The sequence below is a fragment of the Carlito syrichta genome, unplaced genomic scaffold (genome assembly GCF_000164805.1).
Source record: "Carlito syrichta isolate Samal-C Ts95f unplaced genomic scaffold, Tarsius_syrichta-2.0.1 Scaffold289015, whole genome shotgun sequence".
NCBI classification, from domain to species: Eukaryota; Metazoa; Chordata; class Mammalia; order Primates; family Tarsiidae; genus Carlito; species Carlito syrichta.
Window position 1 is genome coordinate 157,319 of NW_007233111.1, and position 23,615 is coordinate 180,933.

The window sequence follows — 23,615 nt, forward strand, 5'->3', positions numbered from 1 at the left end:
TTTAAAGAAGTCTATCCATGAGCTTGAGATTTTGCGGAATTCTCAGATGGGTTTCAATTTATCAAAACTCTTCCCATTTTTAACCACTAAAATAGTCATGAATGTATTTTTTTTCTTTTAGGCAGGGAAATTTAACAAAGGCCAAAATCAAATGGCTCCTCTTTTATTTACATGATTAAACACTTCAAAAATTTAAACACTTACTAATTTACTCCCAACAGGCGACCAGCATAAATACTGAATTGGACGAGGAAGCTCATTTCCTTTTACAAATTCTCTAGAAGGAAAGACAGAAAAAAAGAAAGAAAGAAAAATCAACAAACCTTGCTGTTAAGTGCAAAAATAATCTGGATAAGCAGAAAAATAAACAAACAATAAAAATTAAAGATCGTTCCCTCTGCATCTACAAACCTGATGAAAAGAATGCAGAAATGAGGGACTGAAGACATGGGTGGTGGTTGCTGCTTTTCCAATAGTTACTTAAAAGTCCCTTAACTTTTCTGGGTTTCAGTTCTCTGACCTTTACAGTGAGGTGAATGAATTAAACACTATATAGGCTATGAAAGGGGGGACATCTCTAGAAAGTATCGAATAGAACCTCCTTATTTTATACAAAATAAATAGGAGGTATAGAAAGGTGATAGGATTTTTGAAGGTCACACTGCTAGTTCTTGACAGTACCCAAGTAAAACTCAAGTCCTTTTAACCCCTGGGACTGTAAAACTTGCACACACTAGACTGAGATGGTCACTAAAGTACCTTCTAGCTCTGAAATTTTATAACCGTGCTGAAGTTTTAATGTGTGCTCTTCCACATTCTCATTCACAACCCCCATCTTTGTGAATTCATATGCATTTCAAATTTTTGAAAATAAGATGCCATTTGACAATCTCCACAGGGATCTGACTTGAAATCAGAAAAAGAAAGGAACATCTGATTTCAAACTAAGCTGAAAAACGGATCGTACACTGGGCAGTGTGCCTTTAAGCTTGTAAAGTGCTCCACCTATGGGGATATTTCAAATATCCTATTGTCCAAAAATCTCACCTTGATGCTTAAAGTCATTCTGCAAGTACTCAGTTGAGTGACTTGCATTGTGGAACTTTTGAAGTTCTTCAGTAAGAATATGTACTCACATTTTCATAACTGTTAAAGAGCCATAGGAAGCCATGCTTAAGTTTAACTTATAATTAATATTAATTAATAGTTTCATCAAGACTTTAGGGGGATGAGGGAAAGCAAAGCGAGACTTGCCTCCAAACTGTAATTTGAGGAGCCACAAGAAAGACTCCTGCCCATTCCCTCCAAAAAAAAATCTTCAACCTGTACCTAACATGTGCCTGACATTTCTACCTTTCCCATTTTTTAACACCCGAACAACTGTAAAAATCTGTAGCATACATTGCCTTGTTTAACTTATTGGGTCGAGCAGCAAGAGGGTTAGCAAGCAATGAAGGAATATGGCACAGTTCTGATTGGAGAAAGTGATCTCCTGGAGGGTGATCACGGGTGCTGCAGTGGAAATCCTCGCCTACAGGGGGCAGTATATGAGCACCAGGCCACTGGGCAGTTCAGAACGTATTGAAAGGGATGCGAGGGTACATCCAATGAGACAAAGAGAAGACATTCTTCTCTTGGTCCAAAATTTGGTCTCAAGGTACTGTTCAAGTTACCCTTGACACTGTAACTCTGTGTTAGCTTTCTGCATGCAAGGATATTATCTATGCAGTCACGTAGACGGCACTAAACTGAAAATCTCAGTCCATGTGCTTTCATGACTGGCGAGCAACTACAGCGGCCGTTTTCACGGCCACTGAAAAGTCTGGGAAAAGGAGGAGGAAGATGCTTTACAAAGGCTTTCATTTCCTCAGTATTCCTTACCTACTTTGAAACAAGAACTTTATTTTCTCTGTGCTAGATTTTTATAGCGTTTTCAGAGGCATATAGACTTATTACTGGTATTCAGGCATGCCTTGAATTTTAGCTAACTTGTCACTCCTCACTTCCTAAATTATGCTGCATTTATCTGACAAAAAATATGAAAAATTAGATAGATGCACAGAAAACAAAAGAACAAAAAATGCTTTGAATTCACTGCAGAAAAGTTAAGTATTTAATGTGATTTTAGGCTGCAAAACTTATGTAAACCATTATTAAATTATTAGTATTGTTGTCTTCTTTTTGAGTGTTGTTCAATTTGGTGAACCTCAACACAGATAATTTTAAAATGATTGAAAGAAAAACAAGGACATGATTAGAGCATCAAGAAACTGTACCAAAAGACAAAGATTCTCACTTCACAAGTCTAACAGTTTCTTGAAAATAGGATTGGTGCCTTGGGCTCATTTTTATCTCTCCCATATATATGTTCCATATAGTATATGCTCAATAAATATTTCTTGAATTTGGTGAGATGATACAGAGAAGAGAAGGAGTCAGAATGCATTAGATGGATTTAGATTCTACTTTAAGAAGCAGTTCTTATTTCTTAACTTGACAGTTTAAGGAGATCAGAATTCTTTTCTGAACATTTTTTAAAAGTAGATACGTGTTTTAAAAAAAATATTTGTGCTCTTGCTAGACAAAAGAGGAAACAGACTAGAAGATTTGTTCAGTACCTCTTCAAGCCATATAATTATTTTTCCCTTTTATATAACACCAAAGAAGATATCACATTAAGATGAGTAACGAAACCAATTCATTGTCCATATTTAGCGCGAGAGTAATGTTTCTGAAGTGCAAATCTGATCTTGTCATTTTCCATTTAAAACCCTTGAATGATTCCCTATTGTCATCAGAAAGAGAGATCTACACTCTTTTCAACGGTTTCCTGGTTATTTGGTCCATGCTTCCTGGTCTTCACTTTCCCAACTTTACACCACCTCCCACTGGCCAGCCGTCCCCTCCTCCAATTTCAACAAAACTGCCCTACTTTGGGTTTCCTGAACACTACATGCTCTCCCTCCGCTTTAGGCCTTTATATACTTTTCCGTCTGATAGGCATTCTCTCCCTCAATTTTTCATCTACCCATGCATTTAAAATTTTTATTTTAAATGGTAAACATTTCTGACAGTTAAAACATACCCAGAAATAAAGAAAATGGTGCCTGTCTAACAATTTATTTACCATCTAAATGTAAAAGAACATTTAATATTTTAAATGTTAAATTAAAACATGTTGCCATTTAAAAAGTAATTAATCTTAACATTTTGCCATTTTTATAATAATTTTAATCAATTAATGGAATATGTGTTCAGGCACAACCAATGCTGCATACCCCTGCCTTCTGCTTCCTGTCAATGATGTAGTCATTCTCCTAAAAACAGTGTTTCATTTCCATGTATGTCTTTGTACTGTTACTACATATGTTTATTTCCATAAAGAGTAAGTTTGTAATTGGATCTTCAAAAGTAGGAAAAGCAAAACTATATTGTATATAAAAATATAAAAGATTAGGTAAATAAAAGAGGTAAATATTCCATGGAAGTGTTCCTTTGAATTTCTTACTAAGTTGTATAAGTATACATACACTGAACTGCAACAATATCAGAAACTAAGATCAGTAACAAGATAATATAGTCTAAACTCAGATCAGAGTTTGGGATGAAAAAGTCTTGACATTACATTTAAATGGAATTGATAAATAGAGGTAATGTTTTACCCATTCCTAAGGTCATAGATGCTGTATGTTGCTGTGTAAGAGTGTCGCCAAAGCTGTCAGAAATAAGAGAAACAAAGACAAATTATAATTTTTAAAAAGCTTATATCAATAACATATAATCATATATCATCCAATTCAAAGTTCAGAATTATAAAAGGACTACTTTCACAAGGCACTAGGAAGAATATGTTTCAATTCCAAACGAGTCTTCATTTAAAGAGATTTACTGTGGACTTTTGTGCCGCTTGTCCAAGTTCCAGAACTAATCTCAGCAGTGATTCAACCCTCACTCCATAAAAAGCATATCCAAAGAAATTTTCTAACATAAAAAGCTTATCTTTGACACACTCTATCTTAGGAATTTTCCGTTCATGTTTTACCTGTATTGAAGTAATGCCACTATGATTTACACAGTGCATAAGATTACTCTGTACCTGGGTAATTCATTATAATTATACCCTTTAAAATTGGTAAAAGGAATTTCATTCACCATATATTTTTGTTGCAAAATGCTTGTCATACTTTGAGTATTGTTTTTAAAATAATAATAATTGGGAAGAATGAAAAGGAGATATTTAGTTTATAATTCTTCCTTTACAAAGCTTTTCTTTTTCTCCTTAAGTATGTGTATGCTGCAGACATTATTTTGGACTATATTTCACAAAGGGATTTGAAAATCTTGACAAAGATGCTCCATCAGACTGAAACATGTCTTTCTGAGGATTGTTGATGATTAGAGCTTGAATATTTAGAGATAAAGACAGACTTTTATTTTTCTCTTACTTTTTAAAATCAACTTGTAGATTAGTAGGAGATATAATCAAATATACCCAAATCAAACAGTTGATACCTTTGAATAATCACTTTCTAGATATGCAAATTGCCAATCAGGTGATAAGCCGTAATTTGAAGCATTCACACTTTTCTGAAATTATGAAAAAGTTAATTAGAATATAGAAAAAAGCCATGTAAATTAGTAGTTCTAGAAGAATATTATATTACTGATACACTCCTACATACACACACTTTCAATGCAATGGGAAAAAATGTTTATGTGGTACCTACTGTAATACAAAGAAACGTACTAGGTACTATGGAGGAGGGATGCAATATGCAAGTTATACTTTGTAATTTCAAGAAACTTATAATGTTAAATTTGTAAAGGAATAACATATTACAAATAGAAAGTTATATTTAAAAGATTCAATATAGCCCCTGCAAAATCAATGTGGAAGAAGTGATTGAATCCAAATGAGTTATTGGTTTCACAAAAGAGGAGAATATTATGTGAGTTTGTTTTTAAAAGATTAGTAGGCTTTTAAGGGTGGAGAAAGTAGTAGAATTGAGAGCCCAGGAGGACAGAGCAGCATGTGCCCATATATCATAACTACTATTTTTCGAGTATTTATTCTATGGTAGGTGCTGTCCTAAGCACTTTCAAATGGCATTTCATTTGATTCTTATATTAACCCAAAGAGGTATTATTATTCCCATTTTACAGAGGAAGAAATTGAGGCATAGTAAGGTTACTATAGTGTAGACATTTACCTAAGTTAGTGACAGAGTCCAATTTTAACCTCAATTTGACACTAAGGACTGAGTTATTAACTCTTATACCATACTATTTACAGAGAGGAGGAAAGACATTAGGGAACTCAGACAAAGGTAAGGGCAGTAGTCTAGTGTGACCAGAAGAGAGAACTGGAAGACTCTAGAGGGTGTTGGAACTTGGAAGGCAAGCTGGGGCCAGATTTGTTCTAAGGCTGAGACTTTGAACTCTGTTCCTTGGTCAGTGAAGAGCTGGCAAAGTTTTCTGAGGAGGAAGATAAAGTTGGATACATACCATGGTGTTGTTACTCAAAATGGTATATGATTCTCCTGTTTCAATATTATAAAACACTACATTATTATCTGCAGATTGATGAAGATATTCTTGTCCTTTAAGCAAGGAAGGAAATAAAACAAAATGATCTCTCAGCAGGAAATACTTTTCTGACAAAAGAAACCTCTCTTATTCCACGGACTTCTTTGTTTTTCCTCCCTGTCCAGTACATATTGCTTTGTCAGATTTAAGATAACAAGTTGTTGTTGGAAGGAAGAAAAAGATATCTTTTTCCTGCTTCACACAAAGATGTCATATTTGCTGCCAGCAGCCCAATTCTAGCTGATTCAGGGTGCTTAGGAATAAAATTTTGTTTTCTCTGGGATAGCCCAGTTTAAAATGTCTCATTTCTTTTGCAATAATAAAAATAAATTACGTTTGGGCTTTGTTTGATTTCGTTTAAAACTCACTTTATATGAATTTCAATTTCTGAAGAGAAAAATGAAAATACTAATGTTTTCAGTGATACTTTAGCTATGTGACTATAATGTCATAAAATATTTAGTTGATTTCACTATTTGATTCAAATAGTGAATATTTTATAACTTCCTATTTTGAAAAACTGTATGCAAATACCAACTTCATGACCCCTAAATGAGTTCATTTAGTTCATTGTCAGAGGGGAATTTTGTCTGTTTTCCAGATTATCTGGATTAGCAATGGAATTTCTCTTTTGATAAAATGTGACCTCTCCTAGTAGGTTTATATTTCTCATTCTTGAAAGCTATAAGAGACACTCAAATTATTTCAACAATGCATTTTCAACTTTTTCTTTTCTGTTAAAACTCCTGTTGACCTAATTGTGATCTGACAGATGCTGTCTTAATGGTTTTCAAAAGCATCTTTGTGGGCAATCGAATTATCCAGATAATTGCTCTTTTTGTCCATTTCAACAGCTATAGCTTCAGTTACTATAGAGATTCACTGGCAGTAAAATAAAAACAAAACAAAATACATTTTTTTTAAAAAGCCCCAAAAGATTAACTATCCACTTACCCGAAATCCAGTTTGGAAAAAATGTTTTATAGGAAAATGTCCCATTTAAAATATCCTTCAGTGTGAGGGCTCTTGTTGAACTTCCTTCAGAATTATGAACTTTAGGAGACAAACACATTCTTATGAAAAAGAAGGTTAATAACTTCAATAATCCTAAGCCTGACCTTTACCGGTTCTTTCTCATATAATGATAAAGTCTGCCATTTGCTAAATGCTTTCTTAACTCCTATCTTCTTAATAACTATTATTAGTAGTAGTAGTATCTCCTTTTTTGTAGATTGGGTAAATAGGACTTGGAGAGGTAGCTTGACTACCTGGAAGGAAAAACTGGTGGGGAAATGTAGAGGAAGATGAAGTGGTGAAGAAGGGCCACACATAGCAGCCAGAATATTATTCTTCAGGTAGTGAAACATTGTCAGGGGTTTCTAGGGAGGAAGATAAAATTAAGTTCCAATAACTCTTGGCCTTGCAGAGATAGGATTACAGTCTGTGCAGGTTTAAAATCCCAGTCTCTTAAGCAGTTCACTATATTTCCTCACATAGGCTTGGCTTGGATTTCTACTGATTTGTCAATAATGTATTTTAGCATCTCAGTTGGTCAGATGAGATCAGCCAGAATCCTTTACCTTCAGAAATCTCAAGAGAGGCATTAATGGACATAGGTAATTTTCTTATTGTGACTATGAATTTTTATAAAAAGAAAATGAATCAGAAGAAAAGAAAACACTCGATCTGTACAAATCATCTTAGAAATCTCAAGAGTTAGAGGTTTTTCATAGAAAAGCTAACTCAGTATTACTCACAAACCACCCTATTTGAATCCTTCAAAACAATTGTGTTTTTCAAACACATTTTCAAAAATGTGTTCTATTCTCAGAACACATTTATAGAGCCCTGAAATAGTCAGATATACCAGACGAATAATAAGGCAATCAACTCCCAAACCCTCTTCATACCCAAATTACCATTTTCCATCTCACCCACTTTACCCCTTCTCCGGGTCACTAAAACTTACAGACATGCCCTGTACCTAGAATAGCATTTATGAATCTGACACTTGCCCAGGTGAAAATAAATCTGCTAAATATGAAAGCTGTAACTTTATCCTTCAGTAAAACTCCTCCATAGCTCTCCATGATTCTCTAGATAAAAACAAAAATAATGATCTGGAGTCCAGGCGCTGACTGGTGTAGGGCATTCTACCTTGCCAACCTTTCCTGCTCCCCTTACTTTCTAGACTCAAAACATACCGGACTTTCTGTTACTCAAATATTTTTTCTACAGAGCTTCTGAAGCTCTTTCCTCCCGCCCCCTCTGCAATTTCTATGTAGCCTTTAGTACTCAATTCAAGAGATACGTCCTCTGGGAAGGCATATATGTAATAAAAGCAAAATGATCAACTGGACAATAGCATCTTCTGCTATTGTAATTCATTCACAATGATGCTTGCATATGCCACATATTTGATTAGGACCATGAGTTTGTTTGTTTTCTTAATTTACCAAAACTTATCCTGGTGGCTGTAAGAACACAAATAGTTGGTGAGGCCCCTTTACAACTAAATACTTAATATTCATCTTTCTGTATTCTCTTTGCATAAACAAGCTTTGTATACTATACAATTATTTATAATGGCATTTCATCTGTTTAATGGAATAGTCTTGTGCAAAATTCATACCATGGATTTTGTAATTCCCATTCAATGAATATAAGACCATTTACTACAATAACATCAGAATAATTGCCAAGTATTGTATTTAATTTTATTTTATTTAGCTTTCCTTAAAGCAAATTGCAATCTGTTTCTAATGTAATCAAGGGGAAATTATAACACTATTTGTAGTGGAAATTATTTTCCATTTGAGAAACATTGAGTTTATGTCAATTCTGTATGTCTAGATGGGAAATTTTTAAATGAATTAAAGCCATTTATTCTGAATACCAAGATAAGTAGATAATTACTTTTAAAAAAACTTTTTTTGACATTAATTCGATAAATAAACATAATATAGGTAATATATTTTATAAAATGTAAATAATGCTTTGGTTATGGTTAATGACTTACAGTTTTTTCTACTTAAGCATCTTTGCATACAATTTTCCTAACTTGCAGTTGTGCTTAATTGAGACATTCATAACTATAACTAATCTTCATTTTCATAGAAGGTTAAATTAAGTGAGATAATCCAAGTAAAACATTTAGTTTTATGCTTGGCACATGGTAAGCAGTCAATAAATGTTGCCTTTTAGTAGCATTGCTTATTAGTGTTTTCAAATAAATATTTTAGATTGGTGTTTTCCAAGCAAATTTGACCACTGGGATTTTTGTTTGTAAATATTTACTAAAACTACATTTGAGAAGTGCTTTGAGAAATGTTTGAAAAATGTTTCAGATTAGGCTATTAGTATATACAATTAACATTTACTTTGACTCTAGTTTAATGAAATTCATTGGTTATCCTTGGAATATTTTAGCTATTGTGTAGCTTTATAACTAACTGTCAAAATTACAATCATAAATACAATCAGTACTAATATTGTACAGATGGACAAATAAAATGTATATAAAAACAAGAGTTGCAAATTACTTTTTAAATTCCTCTCATTTTCCTTTTCAGATCTTTAAAAGCATCCTGATCCTTACAGATTTCTCAAAAAGATTCTAAGAATTATTTACTTTTTAAACCTTTAATTTAGATTGCCTAGGAAGATTATACTCGATAGTATATTTTATATTACTTCCTAGTTAGCCATTTATTTTATATGGGTGCAGAGTAGCTATAAATGCCAACAATCTATATAGCAAATTCAACATATGTCCCATTATGACTCAAAATATCTGTAAAGCAATTTAAACATGTATTAATCATATTACTAATTGCCATAGTGAGAATAATCCTAGCCGCCACCTAAGAAGTGATGAATGTATATACAAAAAACATATCCAGATGAGCCAATGACATTTATGAGGGAATAGAGTTTTCGCACAGAATGGGCTAGGATGATTACTCCTAACCTCACATGCCTTTTGTAAGCCACCTCACATGTGATGTATTCAGGGCCTAGAAAGTGTAATTATGTTGATGTCAGGCTAGGTATATTAAATTCACCCCCAATATAACGGGAGAAATTTAAGTTAGGCATCTCTCTTCCTGGTGAAAATGACCACATTTTCATAAACCCAATGGAGTATTCTGTGTCCTCTAAATGCTGCCTCAGATTACATGTTAGAGTAGGAGTAAACACAAAGTTTACTTAGAATTTCCAATCCAAGCCTTGATTGTTTGTATATATAGAAAGATCACAAATAATATGATAATGTTTCACTACATTATTAATGTGGACCACCACACCAGTCACCAGTAAAAATGATCTTCCACGGGGCACTATGAAAATACCACTGACCTTTGGCTTTCTCAACATTTCTCTAAATTTAATAAACATAAAATTTCTTCATGTCTTTATGTGTGTGCCAAAGAACTGTATAAGGCATAGGTCTCTAACCCACAAAATTAGAAGTGGCGTTTGCTTTTTCTCACTATTATAGGCCCAGCAGCTAGGACAGTGTTTGACATAGAGTGGGAGCACAATAAATATTTGTTGAATGAAAAAATAAACCAACTTGACAGATTTTGTGTTTGCTTGTTTTTGATAATTCTCCCCCAGAGATATATCTGTGCTTACTTTCTACCCTTCACTTCATGTAAATTTCATAAGCAGACTCTTTTACCTAGATATGATTTTATTTAAATATTTATCGAAATTTGATCCTCGGAGCCATTTGGAGTGCTTGTTTAAAAGCAGACTCCTAGTACTTATCTCAAATTTACTGACTCAAAATCTCTGGGGTGTGGGCTTCTGACAGTTTTGGACCCAAAACCAAGTCCCCTGGGTGATTCTTCTGTAAAGGTTCAGAATCCCAATTTAATGATTTCACTGTGTTCACCCTGAACTGTTCAATGTACTCCTGTGCCTAACAAAGGAATCACTTCTTGACTTATAAACTCCTGGTAAGTGGGTGAGGCTGGCCTACAGAGCAATCCATACTTTATGGAGAACAATTTCACACAACTACGTGGTAATCATGGTTTTCAAGGAAAGTAGTCTCCTTTAATGTTTATGCTCCTATTGAGTGATTTTGCTCACTGCCTGCAAATGGACTCTTCTTCAGGTCTGTTCCCTTTGCTAGTCCTGGAAAAATGGGGAAGAGGCAGAAGAGACAAGGGAACTGAATCTTCTTAGACTAGATATATGTGAGATTATGGAGAAAGCTCTGGGGTTCATTGTTTTCTAGTGTTTTGAATGTGTATATGCATGTGGGTGTGTAAATCAGTATAAAATTCATCTCTGCCGGGCTCGGTGGCTCAGCCTGTAATCCCGCGCCTTTGGGAGGCTGAGGTGAGCGGATTGCCTGAGCCCACGGGTTCGAGACCAGCCTAGGCAGCGAGACCTCATCTCTACAATAAAATAAAAAAATCAGCCGGGCGTGGTAGCATATGCCTGTAATTCCGGCTACTCGGAAGGCTGAGGCGGAAGGATCGCCGGAGCCCAGCAGGCAAGGCTGCGGTGGCCGGGAGCGGCCACTGCACTCTAGTCTGGGTGACAGAGTGAGCCTCCAACTCAAAAAAAAGAAAAAAAAAATTCATCTCTAAAGCACCAAACTCATTAAGCAAATTCCAGTCACCTGGAAAATTTTCCATAATAATTACTGAATGAATAAATGGATTTCCATGTCCCTTTCCAAATATGTTAATATTGAAATATAATTATTTGATGATTTTGGATGATTAGCTTTGGCATCTATAATTTTGAAATTCAAGTAGTTGAACAGAAGTAAGAATGCATTCTGAAAGCATATCTCTCCTCTCTATATAACTGACACTCACTTGATTAACGCTTAATTTTTTACAGTGCCCTTAAATTGGATTTGGCCCATTTTTAGCAAAGTTACTCATATACTGCTTAAACGCTCTAATTATGCTTAATTATTTGCATTTTCAACTTATTAAAGCAAATTTGAAACTTATTTCAATTATGAATCCAAGAAATTACAATTCACAGAAATGATTCATAAGCAAGTAATGATTTACTATTCTTGTAATTCTGTCTTAAAACTTTGTACTTCATATTTATTAGCTTTGTTTCTGCTATTTAATTGTCTAGTCCTGAAAAATTAGGAGTACAGCAGAGACATCTAATGCTAGCTCTAATATTCATCACAAAACAAATGAGAAAATATGTTCTATTGAGTGGACATACAAATGACTGGCACTTTTGTGCTCACTTGATTTGGAGTTGACGCTTAGGAAGTGGATTCCTAAGGAAGTGGAGTGGTCCAAGGAAAGTAATCTGGACTCCCAGTTACACCCTCCCCCGCCATCCTACTGGCCCACGGAGGTGATACCTGTAAGGAGGCATCACATCGGGTCATGTGTGTTTCCTGAGTGAGCACCACAGGGGCAAGTTTAGGAAATGTTAGGGTGAAAAATACACTATTTAAAAATTAATATGGCCAGGTATGGTGACCACGCCTATAATTCCAACACTTTAGGAGGTCCAGGTGGGAAGATTGCTTGAGGCCAGGAGTTCAAGACCAACCTGGATATCATAGCAAGACCTCATCTCTACAAAAATTTTTTTTTAAATAGCCAGGTGTGGTGGTGTGTGCCTCTAGACCTAGTCACTCAGAGACTGATGCCAAAGGATTGCATGAGGCCAGGAGGTCAAAGTTGTGGTGAGTTTTGATTGTACCATTGCATTCCAACCTGGGGGACAGAGTGAGACTCCTACTCAAAAACAAAAACAACAAACAAAAAAACCAAAATAAAACACAAGCTAATATGGTCAAATTGGTGCAAAGACTGACAACTTTGAAAAAAATGAATCTACTATATTCCAGTAATACAAAGTGTTCTAATTTACTAAGTTCTTATAAGTACCAAGCATTCTACATGCATGGCCCTTCACAGCACCTCTCTGAGATAAGTATTATTATGAACAACATTTTACAGATTAAGAAATGAAACTTAGAGAGGCAAACTCACTTTCCTAACACATAGAAAAGCTGGGTTTATATTCAGTTCCATTTGATTTTAGAGGAAGGGTACTTTACCGTTGCACTACAATTAAAGTGAAAGCACACATGTAATAAAACAACAAAATATGTCCAACAAACACAAAAATGAAGACAAGAACCAAGCAACTACAAGGGGACAGAATAATTAAACCTCAAAACCTGGATTTAAAAAGTGAGGGGCAGCCAGGCTTGGTGGCTCAGCCTGTAATCCTGCGCTTTGAGAGGCTGAGGTGAGTGGATTGCCTGAGCCCTCGGGTTCGAGATCTGCCTGGGCAAGTTGGCGAGATCTCATCTCTACAATTAAAAAAAAAAAAAAAAAAATTAGCCGGGCATGGTAGCGCGCGCCTGTAGTTCCAGCTACTTGGAAGGCTGAGACGGAAGGATCGCCGGAGCCCAGCAGGTCAAGGCTGTGGTGACCGGGAGTGGCCATTGCACTCCAGTCTGGGCGACAGAGTGAGACTCCAACTCAAAAGAAAAGAAAGTGAGGGCAACCCTTTTGGGTACCCTCCCACTGTGGGAACTTTTCTTTCCTCTCAATAAATCCTGCTTTCTCAATAAAATGAAATGAAATGAAATGAAATAAACTGAGGCAATTTGAGCTTTATCAAAGCAAAGAGATTCCTAGCTATAAAGAGCTTACTGTCTACTTGAAGGTTGTCTGTCGCTCTCAGCTCTAGAAGCAATTTTCCATCATTCTCTTCACAAACAATACTGAATAACACAAGTTAGTCAAAGGAATTGTCAAGCTTTTAAAAATAACTCATGTGTGTTATTTTATTGTTGTTATATTACTTTAATTAAGACAAATTTATTTTTCAGGATAGCTAAAACTCTCAAAAATCATAAGATATGATCAATATAATGTATATGAACACAAATGACAACTTTTGGTTACCCTGAAAATGAAAGCAAACCTTGTTTGTTTGTTTATTTAATTTTTTATTTTAAGGATGTGGGGTACAATTTAGGGTTAAGTATACAAAGGTTCATTATGCAGGTACCCTTGTGGATGAGGTGTGCCCCCTACCCGGCAGGCTCTTATTTATTTTTAAAGCCCAGGCAAGTGTCCTTTGCCAGCTCATTTTCCTCCAATCTACATTTTGGTGTTGCTCGTATTGCTACTGCTTGGGGATTGAAGCAGAGCCACTTTCCTAGGTTGTTTTATTCTCCCAAGGTTTCTATTACACACCTCTGAGTGACCCATCCTCTACCACCACTGCCACACCTGACTATTACTGGATTTTTCTTTGAACTCGAGACATGGCTATTAAACTTTCTCTTTAACATCCTCACTTGCATATCTCACAAGCACTTCAAAATCAGTATGTCCAATGCTAAGGAAAAAAAAATTGTGCTCCTCCTCCAGATTCCTCCAGATCCTCTTTTCTTACCTCTTTTGTTCAATACCCATGATTGACAACTCTCTCTGCTAAATCTATCTCTACTCTGTCTGCTTTTCTCCATTACCACCATATACCCAGGAGTAAGCAATTTCACACTGTGTGGGCAATAATGGATGATTAATTGCTCCTCTGTGCAATTTCATTCCTGATATTTCATTGTGGTTTTGATTTGCATTTTCCTAATCACTAATAATGTTGAGCATTATTCATGTGCTTGTTAGTCACTTGTGCATCTTTGACAAATGTCTATCTTTTGTCCATTTTTAATTGAGTTACTTACCTTTTTATTATTGAGTTGTAAGAATTATTTACATATTCTGAATGTAAGATCTTCAAATTTTTCCCCTATTTTGTAGATACTATTTTTACTTTTAAACTTGGCAACCTTAAATTGTTAAATTTTTGTAAAGTCCAATTTATGAATTTTTTTCTTTTGTTGCTTTTGCTTTTGGTCATATTCAAGAAAATTTTGCCTAATCCAAGGACATGAAAGTTTATCTCTATGTTTTAAAAGTTGTATAGTTTTATCTCTTGCATTTAAGTCTTTGACCCATTTTGAGTTAACACTTATGTATAGTGTGAGAAAGGGGGTCCAACATCATTTTTTTTTTTTTTTGCACACGGATATTCAATTGTTCTAGCACCATTGCTGAAAAGATTTTCCTTATGGAATTGTCATGGTACCCTTAACAAAAATCAATTAACTGTAAATATAAGATTTTTTTTCTTGGACTCACAATTCTAGTCCATTGATCTATAAGTCTATCCTTATGCCAATAACACACTGTCTTCATTATGTAACTTCGTAGTTAGTTTTAAAATAAGGAGGTGGCCGAGCTTGGTGGCTCAGCCTGTAATCCCGCGCTTTTGGAGGCCGAGGTGAATGAATTGCCTGAGCCCGCGGGTTCGAGACCCGCCTGGGCAACTTGACGAGACCTCATCTCTACAATAAATCAAAAAATTAGCCAGGCATGGTAGCGCGCGCCTGTAGTTCCAGCTCCTTGGAAGGCCGAGGCGGAAGGATCGCCGGAGCCCACCAGGCTGAGGCTGCGGTGGCCGGGAGCGGCCACTGCACTCCAGTCTGGGTGACAGAGTGAGACTCCAACTCAAAACAATAATAATAATAATAAAATAAGGAGGTGTGATTCTTTCAAGTTTGTTATTCTTTCTCAATATTGTTTTAGCTATTCTGGGTCGCTTGCATTTCCTATGAATTTTAGGATCAGCTCGTCATTTTCTGCAAAAAACAAAACCACCACCACCATCAAATCCAAATATCTGGATTTGGCTAGAGATTGTATTTGTTGACAAGTTTGGGGAGAGTTGCCATCTTAAAAATATTGGGTTTTTGATCCATAAGCTTGGGATTTCTTTCCATTTATTTAGATTTGGATTGAACTTTGATAATGTATAAAAAATACCATAGATTTTTTTTAATACTTTGATCTTATATCCTGCAACTTTGCTGGATTTATTTATTAGTTCTAATTAGTAAATTACTTAGGATTTTCTATAAAGAAGATTATGTTGTCTGCAAATACAGTTTTATTTCTTTCTTCACAATCTGGATACTTCAGTTTTTTTTCTTTTCTAATTAACCTGACTAGAATAAGCAATAAAATGTTGCATAGAAGTGGTGAAAACAGACATCCTGTCCCATTATTGATCTTAGAGGAAAGCATCGAATGTTTCTTTCATCATTAATTATGATGTTAGTTATATATCTAAGGTAATGATTATGAAGTTTTTGTCCTTTTTCTATTAATAAGTTTTATTAAATTGATTTTCAAATGTTAACCAACTTTATATTCTTGAGATAAATTTCACTTTGCCATGGTATATAATCCTTTTTATATATTGTTGGATTCAGCTTGCTAAACTTTTGTTGAGCATTTTTGCATCTATATTCATAAAATGATATTAGTTTGTAATTTTCTTTTCTTGTGGTATCTTTGGTTTTGGCATCAAGGCAATATTGGTCTTATAGAATGAGTTGGGAAGTGTTTTCTTCTATTTTTAAAAAAAGTTTGTGAAGAATTTGTAATAATACTTCTTTAAGTATTTGGTAGAATTTATCAGTGAAGTCATCTGAGCTTAGAATTTCTTTTGTGAGAAGTTTTTAAATGAATAATTCAATCTCTTTAAGCATTACAATTCCATTCAGGTTTTCTGTTTCTTCTTTAGTAATTTTCGATGTAGTTACTATCTTTCTAGGAATTTGTCTATTTTATCTAAAAGTTGTTTGTTATGTCCTATTCCTTAAAGAGTCCTAACATGTTGATTTTTTTCACCAAGTACAAAATTATAACCTGTATACAAATTTAATTTAGATGCTAAATAATCTTTTTTTATTGCTAATAGGAAAAAAGGTTAATAAAGACTGTAAGTTATTCTGTTTTACTACAAAATTTAGGTAATTCACAAGGATACTGAAAGTGAAAATCTAGTTCTTTGCTTTCTCTATATTCAGAAATAAATTTTAAAAAAGAAACTGATGAATATTTGATTAACTGTTCTATGAAAAGATCATTTTATTATATGCCTACGTGTTAATTATTTCTATATTTTAAGGCTTAGTTTCACTGTCTCTTAAAAACTTTCAGTCTTGATTCCACATCACTGATTTGAGCTTGGGAACTTGTTTTTCTCAAGGTGTATTTATGACTGGATGTTCTTGTTTAAGTTGTAACACAATTTGCTTTGGAAATCTGAGAAGGTAAACTCCTCTGTATTATGAGAATCATACAAAGACTTGATTTATTTTTTTAAGTCACTTAGAATTTGGGACGACTCGAAGACAGTTTATCCAGATTCATCTTCTATGATTTTAAAATCCAAGTGCAAATTAAAGACATATAATCTGCAAACTTGATATATTACCTGACTCAGAAGTTCATTTATGTTCATGAACTTTCTGAAACTTTATCTCAGCCTTCTAATATCTCTGTATTTCCTCTAAAAGAGCAGTGAAAAATAAGTTTAAAATTTGTAAGATGTTTGAAGGAGTCTGTTTCACACACTGATTTTGATGCTGGGAAAAATGTTAAACTTTAAAAACATATTCACATCCTCTTTGAAAATTATTTTATCTCACTTTATCTTGTTTTACCAAAGTTGATTGTTGATGTAATAATAATGACAGTGAATTTAATGTAATAATAACTCTGAGTGATATTTCTTCTTAGAAAATATTCATCTTTGTTCTATTTTTTGAAATGCATTATATATGACAGTACTTAGCTAAATAATCACTAAAAATTACACACACACACACACACACACACAGACTTGTACAAGGGAGGACCCCCCCAAAAAACCCTAGAATTTTTTTATTAAAAAAGTACTCATTCTTACATATTTAAACTTGTCACCTTCAAAGTATTCTCTGTTTGATGTAATACACCTATTGAGATGCTTTTTCCACTACTGAAACAGTTTTTGAATTCATCAATTGTGATGCATTTTAGTGCTTCTGCCATTTTTTTGTTTCTCCTTTTCTACAACAGTAAAACATTTTCCTTTGAGGTCTTTTTTCATCCAAGGAAACAAACAAAAAAATTCACCTGCAGTGACATCAAGTAAATAGTGAGGGTGGGGCACAGGGGCCATGCTATTTTCAGTAAAAAACTGCTGCCCACTCAGTGGTATGTGTAGGTGCACTAGTAAATCACCCATCATGAAATAGGAAAATGTGCTGAAAGAATCTCCAAAAAATTTCTCTGAAGCCAAACACAGCCTTTTACAACAATGTTAGCCAGTATGCTGATGCTGATGAGTTCTTAGAAGACTTAACCTTGCATGGGAAGCCTATACTAAAAGGAACCCACCCTCCAAAAAATAATTTCGTTTTTGGGGGAGGGTTCCCCTAGTACAATCTGAGATATATATATTTGTTTGTTTCCCTATCAATTTGTTTCAATAATTTTGGCCTCACAGCTCTATCAGCTTCCTTCTGGCTCCTTGAACTGTTCAAATACATTCTTGCTTTAGAGATTTTACACTTGCTTTTTTCCTCTACACTGAAAATTAGTCCCCAGTTATGTCCTTCTTGTCCTCAGTTCAAATATTATCTCAGCAAAGCATTCATTGACCACTCTTGTTATGAACTTAATCATAACCGCTGAAAATTTATAAGTTGAATCCCTAATCTCCAATGTGATTGTTTTTGGAGACAGGATCTTTAAGGAGGTAATTATAAATGAAGTCCTAAGTGGGGGGGTCACTAGAGATGCACATGCGCAGAGAAAAGGCCTCAGTAGTCTGCCAGTCAAGGAGGGAAGCTTCTGGAGAAATCAAACCTGCTGACACCTTGATATTAAACTTGCCTCCAGAACAATGAAAAAATAAAAGTTTGTTTTTTAAGTCACCTAGTCTATGGTATTTTGTTCTGGTAACCTAAGTAAACTAGTACACATTTTGGTACTGAGAAGTAGGGTGTTGCTGGGAATAAAAAAAAAAAATTAAAGAGTAGCTAAAAATCTAACTTTTTAAAGTAAAAACTTCCGATTTTTTAAAATTGGCTACTAATATACATTTGTATAAAACTATGCAGGCTAAAAGCAGCAATAGACGGAAAGTCTATAAAGTTAGACTAGAAGACTTCATGGAGGTCTGAAGCAACACTCATAATGGCTCTCCTTTCCCTAAGAAGCCACAGTGGCACTACCCAAGGGAACTTGCAATTTCTTCACTCTGTGCAAATACTCTTTATGTTTCTCATTCAGCCCTATTCTCTATTTCCCCCTTCAATTTCAGTTATCATGTTTTCCTACCTAGCTTTTGCCTTAGAGCTGTCAATATTCTGTCTGAGTGCCTCACACATGGAAGTTTCTGAAATATTTGGTTTTTTTGGTCCAAGGAGGTAGGGGATAGGAACAGGGATGGTACTCGGAGAATGAAGACTCCCTACTTCCAGAATTAGGATGAACATTTATAGAATTGTAATACACCACACAGAAGGGCCTAGTTACCATCTTTGAGTACATATGCATATGTATATTAGAATGGATAACACAAAAAATGCTAGCTATAATTTATTAAATATGTACTACATATAAGAACATTTAGAGAAATATTAACTAACATTTATTTAATATTTGCTCATCACCCTGGGGAACTCTGTACGCAATAGAATCTGAAGGGAGATCAGAGAGTTCTTATAATTCCTTTCACAAGGATACAGGAATTCAGAAACCATAAATCATGAAACAAAGCCAAATAGAATGTATTTGCAAAATTCTGGAGCCTCTGTAACTTTCCAGTTCTGTTTTTTGTTTGTTTGTTTGTTTCTGTCACCTCTGTTAAATTTCATGGATTAAGAAAATCTGTGTGTCTTTGGGGTCTATAAAAATAAGAGAAGGCTGGGAGCTTAGTTTCTGCTCTCAGCCTTGTTGCACCTTCACACGGGAAGATGGATGGTGCTTGGAGAAGAACCTAAACAGAAAAAGTGACTGAAGGTAGGAGAGAAGAAAGGAATCAGTTGAAGGGGTGTATGCTGGAACCAAGAAGGATAGCCCGGGACCAAGAAGTAGAAACCCATGTGTGTGTCCCATTTTGGCAAAAATAAAAAGTGGGATTTCGTTGTTGTTGTTGCTGTTGTTGTTGTTTTGAGTTGGAGTCTCACTCTGTCACCCAGACTGGAGTGCAGTGGCCGCTCCTGGCCACTGCAGCCTCGACCTGCTGGGCTCCGGTGATCCTTCGGCCTCAGCTTTCCAGGTAGCTGGAACTACGGGCGCACGCTACCACGCCCAGCTAATTTTTGATTTATTGTAGAGATGAGGTCTCGCCAAGTTGCCCAGGCGGGTCACGAAGGGATTTTTTTTTTTTTTAAGTTGTTCGTTATATTTATTATTATGTAAGTGAGCTTACTAGGTTTTTTTCATTTCACTACTAAACATTCATATTTGTTCCTAAAATCCTGCTTAATTACTCCAAAATCATTTTAATCCTGAGGCTGGTTCTCCTGGAATCCTCACCCTTTGTGGAAAAGTTCTTCTCTTTTTTTCTTTCCATTAGACCCAGTGGGAAATGGCAAAAGCCATTCTCTGCTATTAGTGGTGATGACCATACATCTTTGGGTGCACAAAGTACTGGTTTCTTACTCCCTAACTTTTCAGAGGGAATTCAGGACGGCTGCACGGTTGCATCCTCAGCCAGTGGCATGATGATAGGTAGTTAGTTGGGCTTAATACATTAATAACATATAAATAAAGAAGTGAATGTTTCTTAAGCATGTCTTTAAGTTTCTCAAAAGAAGATTGTTCTTACACTGTGCACAAAATCCTGGCTAAGGATACTAGGGCACCTAAGGCAAATGTGAGGTAATGGGATTTCTGATGAAGCTTGAGAAGAGGGCTAAGTAGGAGCTCACATGGCTTTGAATTCTCTGTTCATTCCCCACCCCACCCCCCTTCCCTCCTCCTTCCCTTTCCTGCCTTGCCACCTCAGGGCCTATTCTCGCAGGCATTGGGCAAATGTGAGAGTGAGGACTGGACCTGGCACTCCCGACCGGATATGACTGGGGAGTGGAGTGTGAGAAGAAAGGAGGAAAGCCACCAGAAGGAGGCCACTGTGCCTAATGGCTGCCTGTGGCACTGACTCAAGGGAAAGCGGCTTCTTCCCCTGGTGCTGCTTGGGAAAGTAGATGAGTGACTAGTGTCACTTACAAAATATTTAGGTGTTTTAGGTGACATTCTAAGGAGTTCTTCAACAAACTTAGAATAGAAAGAGAATGATATAATAGAACACACACAAAGTTCTTGTCTTGTTTATGATTTTTCTGTCTGAATGAATACTAAAATTTAATCTCAGGTTTAATTTGATTATTTTACCCTATCAAAATTTACTTTATTCCTGTTGGTTGAAAACAGAAAAGTATATGTGTTATAAATGACAGAATTTGCATACTGTATATAATTAATAACATGTATTGGTAGGCTACACATATCTAAATTTACAAAGAGGTTAAGAAGTAGGGACTGGATTATATGTAATTGCACAAATATCTGTGTGTATATACTTATATACTATTTGTAAATGTATAAATATAATCCTTGTTAGAAATTATAGCTCAAATTCCAAAGTGCAAGCCATCTTTCCCTGTGGTTATAGAGGTAGGGTCTCAATAAAATTCACATACTTTTGCTCTAAGAACATTTATTTCTGAGGGAGAAGAATGTTAATTTAAAGTGCTCTTAAGTTTATTTATAAATTAGCTAATTTTTAATGACTTAACATTCAGATGGTCAATAGAACCTAACCTATCACCACCTGACAACTGCTAGCATATGGGAAATGTGGCCCCAGAACCACTAAATTGAGAGACTGGTCTGAAAACAATTTTAATGTTAAAATTTGTGAGAGTTGTGGATACAGACTACATACATCTTAGCAAGCCAAGAACAGTCTTGTGTTAGCAGAGAGCAGGAATAAAGACTGAAAATTAACACTGAAGATTAAGAACACTGCCTTGATCTTATTGAGTAACCTATTCATTTTTTAATACTGTGAAAAATCCCATGATCATTTTCAATTTCTCAAAATATTTTTCTATGTCTTGTTTTTTTTAAAGCAACAGTCATTCAGGACTCACATTCTTTAGCCAAAGTTGTGTAATTTATCTTCTTTTACTTAATGTCAATTAACTTTTAACCAAATATATTTGGTTAATGCAGTATTTTGATACAAAATTTTCCCCTTTCCCTAGACCTCAGGACACAAAATTTATTATTGTATTTTTATATGTTTTAGAAGCTTGAGCTTCTCTTCATAAATATTTTTGTAAAAGACTATTCCCCTAATAACAGTGGCTTATCTATTGGCAGTCTTAATTTACATTCAAATTAGCCTGAATGTCAGCCCTTAGCGTCTTCCAATCCTTAGCAAAGTGAGATCAATGCCAATCCAAGGCTTTCTGTAAAAGGACCCAGTTTACCACTGATCATAATGCTTGCTTAACAATATTTAGTCTTCTCATTTGATTTTTCAGTGCTGTTACATCTAGAACAACAATTTCACTTTTTCTGCGCTGCTAATACTAAGATCTCTAGTCTCAACTTCCTAAATTTTTGGAATGACTATGTAGTAATAAAGAAATCCATAAGTTCTGTTTTAACTTTTCCATTCTTACTCATATTTACTTTTCACAAGACAAACCTAATAATGAAAAGCAATGTTAGTTAAAAATACTGTCTCTAAAGGCCTGTCAAAGCTTGTATTTAGCATATATTTTGGGGGGTTGTGGGGGTGATGCAGCATAGCTCTTAGGTTTTTCTATTGCTGAAATAACACTGTAAATCTCTTCCTACCCATGCTTTAAGTTCCTCAGTATTTCTGGTCTTACACAACAACATATCTGTGAGCTTATATGTCTTCTTAGAAATAACAGACTTACTTTGGAACATAAGCACTTAGGAAATGTTCAACCACTTGTGATCACGCATTAGTACATTTTCCAAGCTATTCTAGGCAGATAGAGCAAATCAGAGAAAGTTCTTACCTCTTGAAGGACGTAAGACAATGCACATCACCAATAAAGCAAGCACAGCAGAGGTGGCAACTCCAAATACAATTTTTACCCATGTCTACATAAAATTTAAAAAAAAATTAGGCACATACATACTGCTAAATAGTAAAAGTGGCAAGATTTTGTTTACACCTAAATCCTGTCTCTCCCTCCCCACAAAGCTTGTGATTATCTTCCACTGATCTGGCTGTAATTGCTGGAATTCTTCCAGCTCTTCAAGGACAAAAGTTTCTACAGTATATTGAGAACAATTTCTCAAACCTATCCCACTTCAGGAAGTAAATACTTATGTACAAATCCTCACCTTCTAAACAATAGAAAACTCGGATCACATTCAATCCAGTTAACCCTCATTTTTTAGCAGTACCTGAGGCTGCTTATACTAACCTTCATTTTCCCAGATGTTTCTGAAAGTTAGCTAATTCTGACTTCAGAGCGTGGGTCACTGGATCTGTGAAAACCGTTGAAAAGAAGCAAGTCTGTCTTCGTAGTTGGAAGCTGAAGCCAGGACAAGGTTTTTTTTTTTTTCTTTCCACGGACTTTTGAATATCGTGCCAAATTTCAAAAGATTTCTGTAAAATTAGAAACAGATTTTGGGGGCGTTCTTGGCCCTCAAATGAACTATGAGTGGCTCAAGGGAGGTTTTATAGCCTTCTCATCCTTGTAAATTCTGCACCAACATCTGCTTACGCTGACATACAGAAGTTTAATTTTTTTTTTAAACAAGTTTAGGTTTGTGTTTCATTTTCTTCTAGAAGTCACTCATGGATTGCTTTGGCAAGTCATTGGATCTTGTATAACCTTTCTGTTTGCAACTAAAAGATGAATTTAAAATGATAAAACTTTCATATGTACATTATACATGTATCTAATTTTTAAGAGAAGAACACTGAAGCTACATAAGATTTTGTGAGAAATACATCATATAACTGCACTTTTTTCTTCCTCTGGGAATTATGAGGTATTGCAGACAGAAATGTTTTTCTTTCAGCACAATTTCTTTGTCCATATAGCACCATATGCACTTTCAGTAAATACAGAAGTTTAAAAATTCAACTGTCTAAACCCACGG

At 35.1% G+C, this 23,615-nt stretch overlaps 1 protein-coding gene across 2 annotated transcripts in view; it reads right to left on the minus strand.

The window, feature by feature from the left end:
- Nucleotides 1-23,172, minus strand: part of FAP (fibroblast activation protein alpha) — a 70,922-nt gene extending 47,750 nt beyond the window's left edge. The window contains exons 1-7 of one of the 2 annotated variants that reach the window (XM_008054078.2): nt 22,931-23,172; nt 22,517-22,601; nt 6,541-6,639; nt 5,506-5,600; nt 4,513-4,587; nt 3,663-3,715; nt 205-277 (exon numbers count right to left, since the gene is read on the minus strand). In XM_008054078.2, coding sequence (XP_008052269.1) covers nt 205-277; nt 3,663-3,715; nt 4,513-4,587; nt 5,506-5,600; nt 6,541-6,639; nt 22,517-22,601; nt 22,931-22,936 — 486 coding nt within the window. In that variant the 5' untranslated portion in view covers nt 22,937-23,172. The remainder of the gene's footprint in view (nt 1-204; nt 278-3,662; nt 3,716-4,512; nt 4,588-5,505; nt 5,601-6,540; nt 6,640-22,516; nt 22,602-22,930) is intronic. The other variant, XM_008054079.2, reaches the window with a different exon arrangement.
- Between the last annotated feature and the right edge of the window lie 443 nt (nt 23,173-23,615).